This window comes from Epinephelus lanceolatus, chromosome 5 (assembly GCF_041903045.1).
Source record: "Epinephelus lanceolatus isolate andai-2023 chromosome 5, ASM4190304v1, whole genome shotgun sequence".
In the NCBI taxonomy this organism is placed as follows: Eukaryota; Metazoa; Chordata; class Actinopteri; order Perciformes; family Serranidae; genus Epinephelus; species Epinephelus lanceolatus.
In genome coordinates, this window is record NC_135738.1 from 11,307,501 (window position 1) to 11,319,559 (window position 12,059).

General features: G+C 42.6%; 2 protein-coding genes and 1 long non-coding RNA gene across 3 annotated transcripts in view; 1 reads left to right on the top strand and 2 right to left on the bottom strand.

The window, feature by feature from the left end:
* The window catches only part of LOC117262093 (phospholipase A2 inhibitor subunit A-like), a 14,327-nt gene extending 11,532 nt beyond the window's left edge, over nucleotides 1–2,795 (bottom strand). The window contains exons 1-2 of the mRNA XM_078167709.1: nucleotides 2,709–2,795; nucleotides 2,155–2,221 (exon numbers count right to left, since the gene is read on the bottom strand). Coding sequence (XP_078023835.1) covers nucleotides 2,155–2,215 — 61 coding nt within the window. The 5' untranslated portion in view covers nucleotides 2,216–2,221; nucleotides 2,709–2,795. The remainder of the gene's footprint in view (nucleotides 1–2,154; nucleotides 2,222–2,708) is intronic.
* Nucleotides 2,796–3,713: 918 nt separating this feature from the next.
* Nucleotides 3,714–6,191, bottom strand: LOC117262094 (dispanin subfamily A member 2b-like). Its single transcript, XM_033634773.2, has 2 exons — nucleotides 5,925–6,191; nucleotides 3,714–5,303 (listed from the first exon to the last, which is right to left on the bottom strand). Exons 1-2 carry the CDS (start codon nucleotides 6,135–6,137, stop codon nucleotides 5,121–5,123), a joined length of 396 nt encoding a protein of 131 aa, XP_033490664.1. The 5' UTR covers nucleotides 6,138–6,191; the 3' UTR covers nucleotides 3,714–5,120.
* Nucleotides 6,192–6,839: 648 nt separating this feature from the next.
* On the top strand, nucleotides 6,840–9,062 carry LOC144463445 (uncharacterized). The gene is made up of 2 exons (XR_013491586.1): nucleotides 6,840–7,874; nucleotides 7,969–9,062. It is a non-coding gene; the product is annotated as an uncharacterized LOC144463445 (long non-coding RNA).
* The last annotated feature ends 2,997 nt before the right edge of the window (nucleotides 9,063–12,059 follow it).

Genomic DNA, 12,059 nt, shown 5'->3' on the forward strand with positions numbered 1-12,059 from the left:
AGGGGCCAACAAGTGCTAAACACCTCTGGGAACTCCTTCATGACTGTTGGAAAACCATTTCAGGTGACTACCTCTTGAAGCTCATCGAGAGAATGCCAAGAGTGTGCAAAGCAGTAATCAGAGCAAAGGGTGGCTATCTTGAAGAAACTAGAATATAAAACATGTTTTCAGTTATTTCACCTTTTTTTGTTAAGTACATAACTCCACATGTGTTCATTCATAGTTTTGACGCCTTCAGTGAGAATCTACAATGTAAATAGTCATGAAAATAAAGAAAACGCATTGAATGAGAAGGTGTGTCCAAACTTTTGGCCTGTACTGTATATATATGCTTAGTGTAATATTAATGTGCCTGCTGCGGCTGGATCTGTGAGCGTTTGGTTGCTAAGAAGACTGTTAAGAGTGGGTGAGCTCAATCTTACAACTCCTTCTTAGTGAAAGATCTTTAGCTAAGAGCGATCTGGGAAACGCGTCCATTATCATGTCAACATACAGGGAAAATGTGTCCAGAGTTTATGACATTTACCGGAAGAGCTAGAGCCATTTCACTAAAGCTGACGTTATTACTGCTGTAGCATGATGTTATTAGGCTAAATACTACATTTCCAACAGTGTCTGAGCTGATTTATTGACACAGCATGCTTGTAGGCTGCTATAACGGGGCACAGCACGAGCGTGGCAAACCCGTAATATCAGCAGGGGGCAGCAATGCGCCGTAGTCTAGTCTGCCATCTCAAACAAAGAAGGAGAAGAATATGAATGGTTTCTGGGTTAAGGCAAAGTAAGTTTGATTAAAAGAATTAAGGTCATATTTTATTTCCTGACTTGAGGTTAATAAACGCATAATAGAAAATCAGATAAAGACTCGTTTTTCGATTTCCAATTTCCAAACGAGAAACAGGAGACGATTCCTTTCCCGTTTTTTTGTTTACCTACTTCAAAACGAAAAAGGAAAATAGGATTGTTTCCTGTTTTTTGTTTACCTACTTCAAAACGAATAATGAATAGCCGCAAAGTACACGGACCCGGAGACCAAGGTACCTTTTAACCGTTTGTTTTCTGGGAATAACTGACACAATCAGAAACCAGAAACAAGTCGTTTTTTCGTTTTTGGCCAAAAAACAAAAAAACGAAAAAACAAGTCGTTTTCTCGTTTTTTCGTTTTTGGCAAAAAAATGAAAAAACGAAATATATATATATATATATATATATATATATATATAAAAACTAGATGGTTCTTCTTACTCCACCATAGCAGGTAGTGTGAATCTCTAAACTGTCTGCACAATTATTATTATTATCATTATTATTATTATTATTATTATTATTATCAAGTGTCTCCATGTGACCACAACTGAGGGGAAAGTCCAGTGTCAGCTTAACTCTGATAGTAGCCTATAGTAAATGCCTTTCCATAGATGTACATCTGTTTTTTCCCATCTGGCTGTCAACATAGGCCTATTCATTCATATTTGTATTTTTGATGACAACTTTGATGCAGTGCTGACACCTGCTGGTCATTTTTAATAACTACTTTTGGAGTGCTTGCTGTCATGTTGATAGTTTTACCGAGAACAGACCTCACTGTTCACGGTACATCCTGAAGAAAACTTAATATAGAGCTTTCATTTTCATGGTCTATCAGCTGCATATTAACAGGCAATACAATAAAACGCTGTTGCATTACTTCATTGCCTGTCTGTGCGTCTGCAGCCTCCGGGTCTGCAGAGACATCCTGCTGGCGTAAAGGCCAAGAGGTAACTTTATTTTGAAGGGCACAGCCCAAATGTAAGTGACAGAGCACGTTAGCCAATCAGAAGTAAGGGAGCGCTGAGAGCCCGCCCACCAATGAAACGAAATATGGAGTGGTAAATTTGTTTTTTGCAGTAGGATCAGAAAACAAGAAATTGAGCTGAATTTCGTTTTTTCATTTTTTTTTTGCCAAAAACGAGAAAACTACTTGTTTCTGGTTTCTGATTGTGTCAGTTATTCCCAGAAAACAAACGGTTAAAAGGTACCTTGGTCGCCAGAATTCAGACAAAAGATGACTGCAATCAGGTTAGAAAAGGTTTTCCGAGCAGTGGGATTGTGGAAGTTTATATTACCCACAAGCAGGCCCAGGTGCCCCATGAAATCCTCCGGGACCATATTTACCTGCAGCCTGATTGTGGCCAGCAGAAGTCATCAGGCAGAGGATGCAGAATAGAAGAATCATCCTTATCTTCAGAATGAAGAACATAATAATTATTGAAACCACTTTTTTTTTTATTTTTACAAAAATTAGATCAGCAGCGTAGATGAGATTTTGTCTTAAATTTCCTACAGAGTGGCATTAAAAAAGTCATAAAGTTTTAAATCTAACTTGTCTTGAGCTGCAGGAACCCTGGGCTAAAAGATGTAAATCTTTTAACCCAAGTTTTGCTGTCACTTGTCCACTACCATTTTTGCTCAAACCAACATTCTAAGAATTTCAAAAATGACCCAGGACCCAGGGAAATATTAATTATGATATAACATTATTTAGCTGCCCTTTGGCCTTCTTACTGTAGATACAGAGATGTGTTCATATCTAACCTGTTTATAGCTTTTAATAAGACTTAACTGAACAAGCTTTCATTGTTGAGACCACATGTTGTGGTTTCTAACTTGTACAGAGAAATGACTTTCAGGCTGTGAATTGTCATGAATTTAATAGCAAAGGAACTCACTGTGTGAACGAGGAGTGATGTGCAGGATGAGCTACTTCTTCACTGCTTTTAAAGAAAAGTGATAAAGAAAGTTGTGAATAGTGTATGTAGAAATTGAGTCCAGAGTTTATAACGGATGTTGAGAGAGAGAGAGAGATGATTAATTATGATAATCAGGTCAGGGTGTCATGTCTCTCAACCGCCTCCAAGTGCACTCTCGTATCTTCTTCCTCTCCATGCAGTCCTCATACTCACAGAATTGAAGTTACATCTAGTGGCCACTGTTTGTTTGTTTGTCCTTTTTTTTAGTGTGGTTTTTCTTTCTTTTTTTGTCCTGTTGCAGTGGAGTGTTGCCAGTGGACACACTTCAGTGCAGAGGGCTGTGATGTTTATCACAACTTCAGCAATATCTGCTGCCTCATGTTTGAAACACAGATCTGGAGTTAGCACAGCAGTAGTCTGACTCACTGGATGTGGACTATGACTATGGCCTTTACCTGCCATTTGCAGGATATTTAGGCTGACTTTCTCCCTTCCTTTTGCTATCTGTTACTGTTTTGACAAATGTTCTTAGCTACAGGAAACAACAATTACAACCTCTGAACTAACAACCTAGACACTGAAAATGGCCAGTTGTGACGTTGATTTGGAACATGCTATAAGGCACGTCTGCTTTGTTATCAAATTATGTGTCTTTCTTTATCAGTAGAAGTTGAATGTCACAGTCCACATTCATCTGATATGTTTTTTTTTTCTGTTGCATTTTCTTTTTAATGATAGTGCTCACCTCCTCACGTGCAAATGTTCCACCAAAACACGTTCCCCTCAGGCAGTGTTTTGCAGAGGCACCATTGTGGACTTTGTGCCTCACTAGACAATTGTGGTTGGTTTACAGAAATCTAAACAAGCCAGAGCATTTATCCCCTAAAGCCAAATGATAATGTGTGCTGTGGACATGGGGCTGACTGCACAAGGCTAGCACATTTGTGTGGCTCAGGAAAAGTGTCCCAAATAACTGGCATATTTATTGTGAGATCACAGAATTTCATAAAAATCATCAGTTATACCTTGAATAATTAAGATGCATTGAAAAATAAAGTAACACGGAGACTTAGACATCATTTTTACAAATGCAGCAGACATAATGTTCTCTGAAGACACGTGATTCATGGAGCTGGGTCAGTAAAACAGCTCTCACTCTCACACCTAACAGCTTGAAGCATACACATAATGATACCATTTAAGAAATTCCCTCTTAAACCACTGCCTGAAAAAATGAGCTCAAGACTATTTTCCAACCACCTTTTTGAATCAGAACCATCGCAAACTTTCCCCACCCTGCTACTGAGTCAGTGGGCCCTATTTAAGTGATTTAGAGTGCTTGTTCTGAAGTGCAGGGTGCAAGTGCATTTAGGGCAAGTCCAACTCCACTTTTCTAGTGAAATGGCACAAATCTGGGTGCAAAGTAAACATGCTTTTAGACCTCAAGTTGTCTTGCTTTGGTCTGAATCGGGGACTCATTTTGTTACAAAGTTGTATAATTTCCTAGAGTTGGTTTGTGTTCTCACGGCCGCATTTACAAGTGGACCAGGAGGAGGTGCACATTAATAATCCTCCAGGACTGTAACATGCTCATGTTTAACCCAAACAATGTGTCATGTGACTGCAGTTGGTTCAGATCCAGGTCGGAATACCCGGAGAAAACCCACACTGACACGGGGAGAACATGCCAACTCTGCACAGATGGGCTTCCCCACCCTGGGTTCAAACAGGTTCCTGGTTTGAACGCAGGGTGGTTCAAACCAGGAAGGCTCTTGCTGTGAGGCGACAATGCTAACAACTGCACCACCACAAATTTCAGTTTCAGTCATCATACAGTGAATTTTACAGATAGAGTGTGCATTGTTCTTTGGAGTGCTATAGGCTCAATACACTGCTCTTATTCATACAGATTGAGAAACACTATTTTGCTTTAGCATTGTTTATAACACTGGGTCAAACTACATCTTTTCAATGTGAGATCAGAAAATAAGACACCAGGTCCCCGTTTCCACTTCTGGTGGAGACGTTCTTTAGCTTGAAATCACCATCAGTTACAAATTAACACAGTGACCGGTTATGAAGCAGACACCTTTACTGATAAAACTGCTCTGGTTTTATAAGAGTTGCTGAAACACAGGCCTTGTAGACAGGAAAATCAGAATGTAATAACATCAGGCATAACTTATTACAAATTGTAATCATTTAAGGAGACACGGATGAGTTCCCTTTAAGACTTTTGTAACACTAATAAAAATGTGCATCGTTTTAGTTTGAGAATACATGTAAAAAGGTATAAAAAAGGTAAAAAAAAAATGTGTTCAATAAGCAAAGAAACGTAAGCATCAACAAGCCACAGCAGCAGGAAACTTGAACAATATTTGGAATTTAGCCTCAGTAACCATAATTGTACATGCTGTGAATTCTGGATGCTGCAACTGCCTGTACAATGAAGAGGATGATTATAATGAGGACCATGATGCAACCCAGGACTGTGGCCCAGATGTTGAGACAGCGGGCAGTGGAGCCATAGTGTTGGGCACCCTCCAGATCTCCAACCACCTTCCGGTCTCTGGCCTGGAAGGACCAAAGCACATTGATTTTAAAAGTGGATTCATAGATATGCTCGACCTCAAGGGAACTTAAACTGCTACCACTGAGCATCAGGACAATCTCATAAACTCCTGCAAAAGCTTTTCATTCTTGTTTGCTGTATCTTTATGCTACAAATGACTTTCTTTCAATCATTTCCATCCATTCTCTATTTTCCTCAATGTAGTTATTGAATAATTGTTGTATTCCTGGTTCTGAAGTGGACATAGATGAAAATAAAGTTTGTGAAGCATTTAAGTCTCTGTTGTCTTTGTTTTATCTTATTTATTCATTATTTTTTCCCTTCTTTGTATTTTGATTTTTCAATAGTTTAATTGTAATTTTTAAGCCTTATAATATCTAAAATCTGAGAGATGAATATTCCTCGTCCCCCAACTGCCTGTCCTCTGAATGATTCTTGTCATGGTCTAAGTGAGGTCTGTGTCTTAGTCAGAAAAACTCAGTAAAGCCTTCTTTTTATCCCTCTAACCCTGTCTCTTCTTTTTAAAATCTGCTTTTTGAGATGCAAGATTTGGCTTAAACTCTTTTTTCTTCCAATATTCTTTAATAGGCAGTGAGAGAAAATTCCTCATGAATGAAACTCACCTTGATGGAGAAGATGAGAGCCGCCAGTCCAAGGCAGCAGTAGTTTGAGTAGACAAAGCTGCAGAGGGACCAGATGATGTGGTCCTTGGGGGGTTCAGTGGTGACGTTCACAGTGGTGTACTGAACCACTGACTGTCCTCCAGGCTGTCCAGGACGCCCATCATACCCCCCCTGCAATGGAACAGCCTCAGGTTTGTAACCTGCTGGATTCATCGCTGTCTGCTCAACTGTAGTTTGAAGTGAGGGGCTGCAGGAAGGTGTGCAGGATCTCATCTGTCTCTGTAAGTGTGGGGTTTTTTTTTAAAGCCTTTGGGGGTTAACACATGCAAGCTTGTTTTTTTCTCCTCCGGAAGCCAGTGAGGTAAATGCAATGCACTTGTGTTGGCTGTTGCTTCAGTAAAGAACATACAGTGCATGACCTTTTGCTTTCTTAAAGTTCTGAAGAGTTTACAGGTATAATGTAAAATGCAGTAATTTCTGTTCATCAACAACAGTCCTTTAAATGTTCCTCAACTATTGTGTAAAAAAACCCAATCACCTGCTAAAGAAGAGCAACCAGACATGAAGTCACCACTGGCCTGTTTTAAAAGGAAATGTAGAAATTAGGTTGTGTTTTTCTCAAGCGGTGATAGTGTACTGTAGGGTGTCCGAGCTCCTCACCCTATCCCTAAGGCTGAGCCCAGCCACCCTGCGGAGGAAAACTCAGTTCGGCCGCTTGTACTCGCGATCTCGTTCTTTCGGTCACTAACCAGAGCTCCTGACCGTAAGTAGTATATAGGGACCAGCTTTGCGCGTGCACGTGAAATGCGCGTGCGTGTGCGTGCACGTGAACCGCGCGTGCGTGTGTGCGCGCGAAACGTGCGTGCGTTGCCCCCCCCCCCCACCCCCCCCCCCACACACACGCCCCTCCCCCAATCCCCTCCCCCACAAACGTCATATGAAATCCTGCTCTCATTGGTTAAACATAGCGCCTCCTTCTGGGGGTGGTTCCGAATGAAACCGTAGCTATTGGCTAATCAAAAGCCCCTCCTTGCGGCCGGATGTAGGTGGTGTGCATATATATACAAGGGATTTTCTCAGCAGGACATCCTCAACTTCTCGGACGGCGAAGCTACGGCGGGAGGAACTCTGATTTTTTTTTTTCTTCAACGATCGCCTGTATTCTGCAAGACGTTTCTGCAACCATGTCTTCCTGCACCAGCAACAGTGGCATCGGGTCAAGCGACCGCCCAGGTATGTCTAATGACCCGGCGACGGTTGTGGATGCTCGGGCCCCTTACAAGAAAAGGAGACGTGTAGGAAGTGGTCTCGTTACTCCGGAGAATCGTGAATTTGAGCTAGAGCTGGAGGGGGTTAATGGGTATGTTTACAATGTTAAATATCAGGACTCTGTCGTTACACTCAGTGCGGCCACCGGTCGCAGTGTGGTTCCAGGCGTTGAAACATGGACGGTCAGTTTGATGCATAGAGATTGGAAATTGTTTTGGTCAGAGGTCTGCCCTGACCTAGACCAACCCGGTTTCCCAGAGAGTATTTATGTCTCGCAGTGGGTCAGCAAAACGGGCCCCGAGATGTACCGCGTCGAGACGGATCGTTTTAACAAACGGCGGGAGGACTTTATTTTTCTCAGTGTGTGCAAAGATCGAGAATCTGTGATCGCGAGCAGAGGCCGCGACGCATGGGGACAACAACCCTACCCTCTTACACTTCAAGAGCGTGACGAGTGGTTTAAAACTGTTTTCTTTATTCAGTGGTGCGACTGGAGATCTCTGCAGAAATTGTTTGACGAAGCTGACAAGGGCATCAGAAGAGACAGGATCCTCTCTTCTTATCAGAGTGTTAGAAAACGTCTTCTTTTCGATGATGCGCAGGCTAATGCGCGGGGTAGTCACCTTCCTTCCCTGTGCCGCCCGAAAATCATCAGACACGTCGACTACTGATAAAGCCTAGGTTAGCATAACTTTTGTATTTTTTGTCATTTTAAATTATGATAAACGGTGTATAAGATTTTAATGTTTTTTTTTTTTTTTTTTTTTTTTTACAGGTAGTGTCCTTATCAACACCTGTGACGACGATGATACTAGAGGGTGTTGGGAAAACGATTGCGGTGGTGTGGAACCCTGCACACCTCATATGAAGTCGCATGAGGCGCTGCATGTGAAGAAGAAGGAGAAGAAGAAGGAGGAGAAGGGACATGTCTCGACACTGTCCCTGACAAAAGACGACGTGGACACGATCAAAGACTTTCTATCACGCTGCCAGTATCACGCAGGGTGGGAAAAAACAAAAGCTCTCTGCAGCGGGTGTAAAATCAGCCACCCGAGTCAGCGTCATCACTCATGCTTGTTTGAATTTGATCAGATCAGATGTATGTATTTTGACCAGATTCTGGACTCTGTATTCAAGCAGTCTCTAGGAAAAGCTCTACATTACCTGTTTGCGCAGATATCACCGGGGGCTTTCTCACAAGACAGGCTTTTAGGAGCGGCCGAGACTCTGAGACACTATCTCAGACCCGGATGTGACGGAATATCTGCCAACGAGGAAATGGAGACGATGGAGGACCACAAGCACGAGACCGCTTTACGCAACGCCTTCACCGTGTGGACCAAGTGCTGCTGCTGCTGCATATCGACAGATTTGTAATATTTACCACAGAAAAAATGATGTTGTTGTTTGGGATCACAATAGCCACGTATCTTTTGTCGTGGAAAAGACGCCATGCCATGAACAGACTGACATCACTTCTGTACGGGGTAATTACCGGTGACTGTGTCCCACGCGACTGTGTTACATTCAACAACCATTTAAACGATATAAGGACAAATGTTATAAATTGGAATGATACCGTGTGCGCGGCAGCACACAGTTCATCAGCGGTTAAAGATGTGGTAACAGCATATTTCACAAACTGTAATGAGTCTGAGGCGTTTGCAACAGGCCACGTTATTTGTCTTTGTGCATTTCTTTGTGATGCGTGTGTTTTGATGATTAAAAATGGTGTGCCATTAGATGTTTGTGATGCAGTTCAGCACCTAGTGCGACACATGATAGACAGAGATGTGACGGTGTGTGTAAAATACCTAAACATGTTGAAAAACCATAAATAAATAAATAAAAGACGGTGTGTCGACCTCATTTTGGCCACTTGTGTTGTTGACTGAATATGGAGCGCACGCTAGACAAGATTTACCACGACCCCGCACACCCAGGGGGTCTTGGAGGTGTACAAAAACTTTGCGACGCTGTTAGAAAATGCACTGGGGAGGCTCCGGGGATGCCTGAAGTAAAGCGTTACTTGCAGGGGCAAGATGTGTATACCCTCCACGCTAGAGCAGCTGTACACTTCCCTAGAAATAGGGTGTTGGTTAGCGGTATTGACAAACAGTTCCAGGCCGATCTGGTGGACATGAGTGAATATTCAGCAGAAAATGACAATGTGCGCTACCTGCTGACATGTATCGATGTATTTTCTAAATATGCATGGGTTAGGTGTCTTAAAAACAAGACCGGTACATCTGTTGCAAAGGCGTTTGAAGACATTTTGAACGAAGGCCGCATACCTGTAAAACTCCAAACCGATCAGGGGACAGAGTTTTATAACAAACAGTTTCAACACCTAATGGAGGTGTATAAAATTAAACATTTCTCTACCTCAAACGAGACTAAGGCTAGCACGGTTGAACGTTTCAACAGAACATTTAAGACCCGCATGTGGAGATATCTAACGTCTGTTAATTCGCGTAGATATGTTGATGTCGTCCAGGACCTCGTCAACGCTTACAACAAGTCTCACCACAGATCGATAAAGATGGCCCCATCCGATGTAAACAAAGACAACGAGAAGCTTGTCTTTAACACGCTGTACAAGGAGAAGAAGAAACCGCCGAGGATCGTATCGTTCAAATATAATGTAGGGGACACTGTGAGAATATCAAAACTCCGAGGGGTGTTTAGAAAAGGTTATGAACAAACATATACAGACGAGTTTTTTACAATAACTAGGCGCATAGCCCGTGACCAGCCTGTGTATAGAATATCAGATTGCTCGGGTGATGAGGTAAAAGGCGCATTTTACGAGCCTGAGCTACAGCCGGTAATCATTGACAAAAACAAGGTGTTTAAAATAGAGAAAATAATATCCAGAAAAACTATAGGCCGGAAAAAGATGGCGCTTGTGAAATGGTTGGGGTGGCCTGAGAAATTTAACTCGTGGGTCTCTGAAAAGGACATCGTTGACGTGTAATATATATATATATATATATATATATATATATATATCACGGGGCGTTATCTGTTTACACAGCCACTTTGGAATTGTCGCACGTCCCAACAACATCAAGAAGATGGAGAACAAGAACGGATTTTATGTCACGTTACCGAGTAATGCATCGCTACACGTGTATCCTAATAACAAGATATGGCGCTACCGAACAAAATTAGCAAAACCGATCGTTCTGAGCGAACCGTACAAGGTGGGGGTTATTGAACTTCAGTACCCTAGGGTGTGGTCAACATTCCCTGCTTCTGACGCGGACGTGTTAATATACGACAGTAAAACCAACCAGACAGCCACTATAACACTGTTTGCAGGGTTTTACGACTCCATTCCCAGAATACTAAAAGAATTTAATGCTAAATGCATCGGCAACCCGATAACATCGCGCTTAGGTCTTCAATATAACAACATTACAAATCATGTTTATTTTTCGGGAGGAGAAGGATATAAGGTGACGTTCCGCGGGAAACTGGCCGAAATATTGGGTTTTAAGCCCGGTGAGCCGTTTGAGATACCGGTGACCCCTATTTTTAAGAAAATCTACGCCAGTCCTCACCCCGCAGATATTTTTGGGGGAGTTTATAATATATACGTTTACAGCGATATCGTTGATTATCAGCTAGTGGGAGACAGCCACGCGCCGCTCCTCCGATGTATAAATATAACGCCGGAGGTAGGTCGTATGCCCACTCTGACATATGACAAGCCACACTATACATCGCTCTCCAAATCTGTCATTGACGATATCGAGATATCGTTAAAAAACGATCAAAAACCAGTATATACCATTCACGTACGGAAAAGTGATTGTTAAACTACACTTTAGACCTGTGAAGCAGTATTTCTAGACCTGAGAAAATGGCCTACACACCATATGTGCGTGACGATGCCCGATATATGACATATTACATGAACCAAGCGGGTGGCGAATTACCCGGATTTATAGGTTCAAGTACACAATACGGTAACGGTTTAGGCGGCATATTTCGAGGCTTGCTTAGAATGGCTGTACCGTTATTTAAAAAAGGATTCAGCATCGCCAAGCCACATTTAAAAAACGCAGCTGTAAACATTGTAGGGGATATGGCGTCCAACATTGCCAGAAGCGCTGTATCGAGACGACAGGAAGGAAACGGGTTGATGGTGATCAGAAAAAGATTGTCCAAAAGACCCCCCTCGTCGAGGGGTCGCAGCTCCGGCAGGTCCAAAAAGCGTAAAACGACCGTCAAAGTGACACGACGCATCAGAAAGAAGTCGGCCGCCAAGAGAAGCGCAACTTCCAAAAGACGCTCGGTGATTCTGCGTAAAGACATATTCTAGTCTGAGAAGAGAAAACAACAGCACCGGCCATGGCTCTCATACACAACCAGTCGGAAGAATGTGTGAAGACGGAGCTGGATCTGTTCACAGTGCCGTACACACAGACATCCATTGAAAAATCTACATTTGTCGAAATACCCCCGGTTTCGGCATTACGGGATGCCGGGCCTCTGGAATTTTTTATATCGGCCTGCGGCGAGGATTACATTGATCTAAACGATACCTACCTGTACATGCGCGCGAGAATCACGAACCCCGATGGTACCGATTTGGCCCAAGCCGCAGATGTGGGTTTTGTCAACTACCCCGGGTGTACGTTATTCTCGCAGGTGGATATCATGTTAGGAGACAGGCTTATAACCCAATCTTCCAACACATACCCGTACCGTGGGATAATCGAGTGTTTAATCAACTACGGAAAGGACACCTTGGATACACAGTTTAGCAGCGGCCTGTTTTGTAAAGACACAGCAGACCACATGAATGTTGCCTCCATAGCCGGAGATAACGAAGGCCTAGCCGAAAGAGGGCGATAC

What these genes read in the sequence shown, in the direction of transcription:
- LOC117262094 (XM_033634773.2), bottom strand. Translation starts at nt 6,137, where the DNA reads ATGAATCCAGCAGGTTACAAACCTGAGGCTGTTCCATTGCAGGGGGGG. An exon ending in CTCTCATCTTCTCCATCAAG is followed by an intron (nt 5,304 to 5,924) that starts GTGAGTTTCATT and finishes TGGTCCTTCCAG; the next exon opens with GCCAGAGACCGGAAGGTGGT.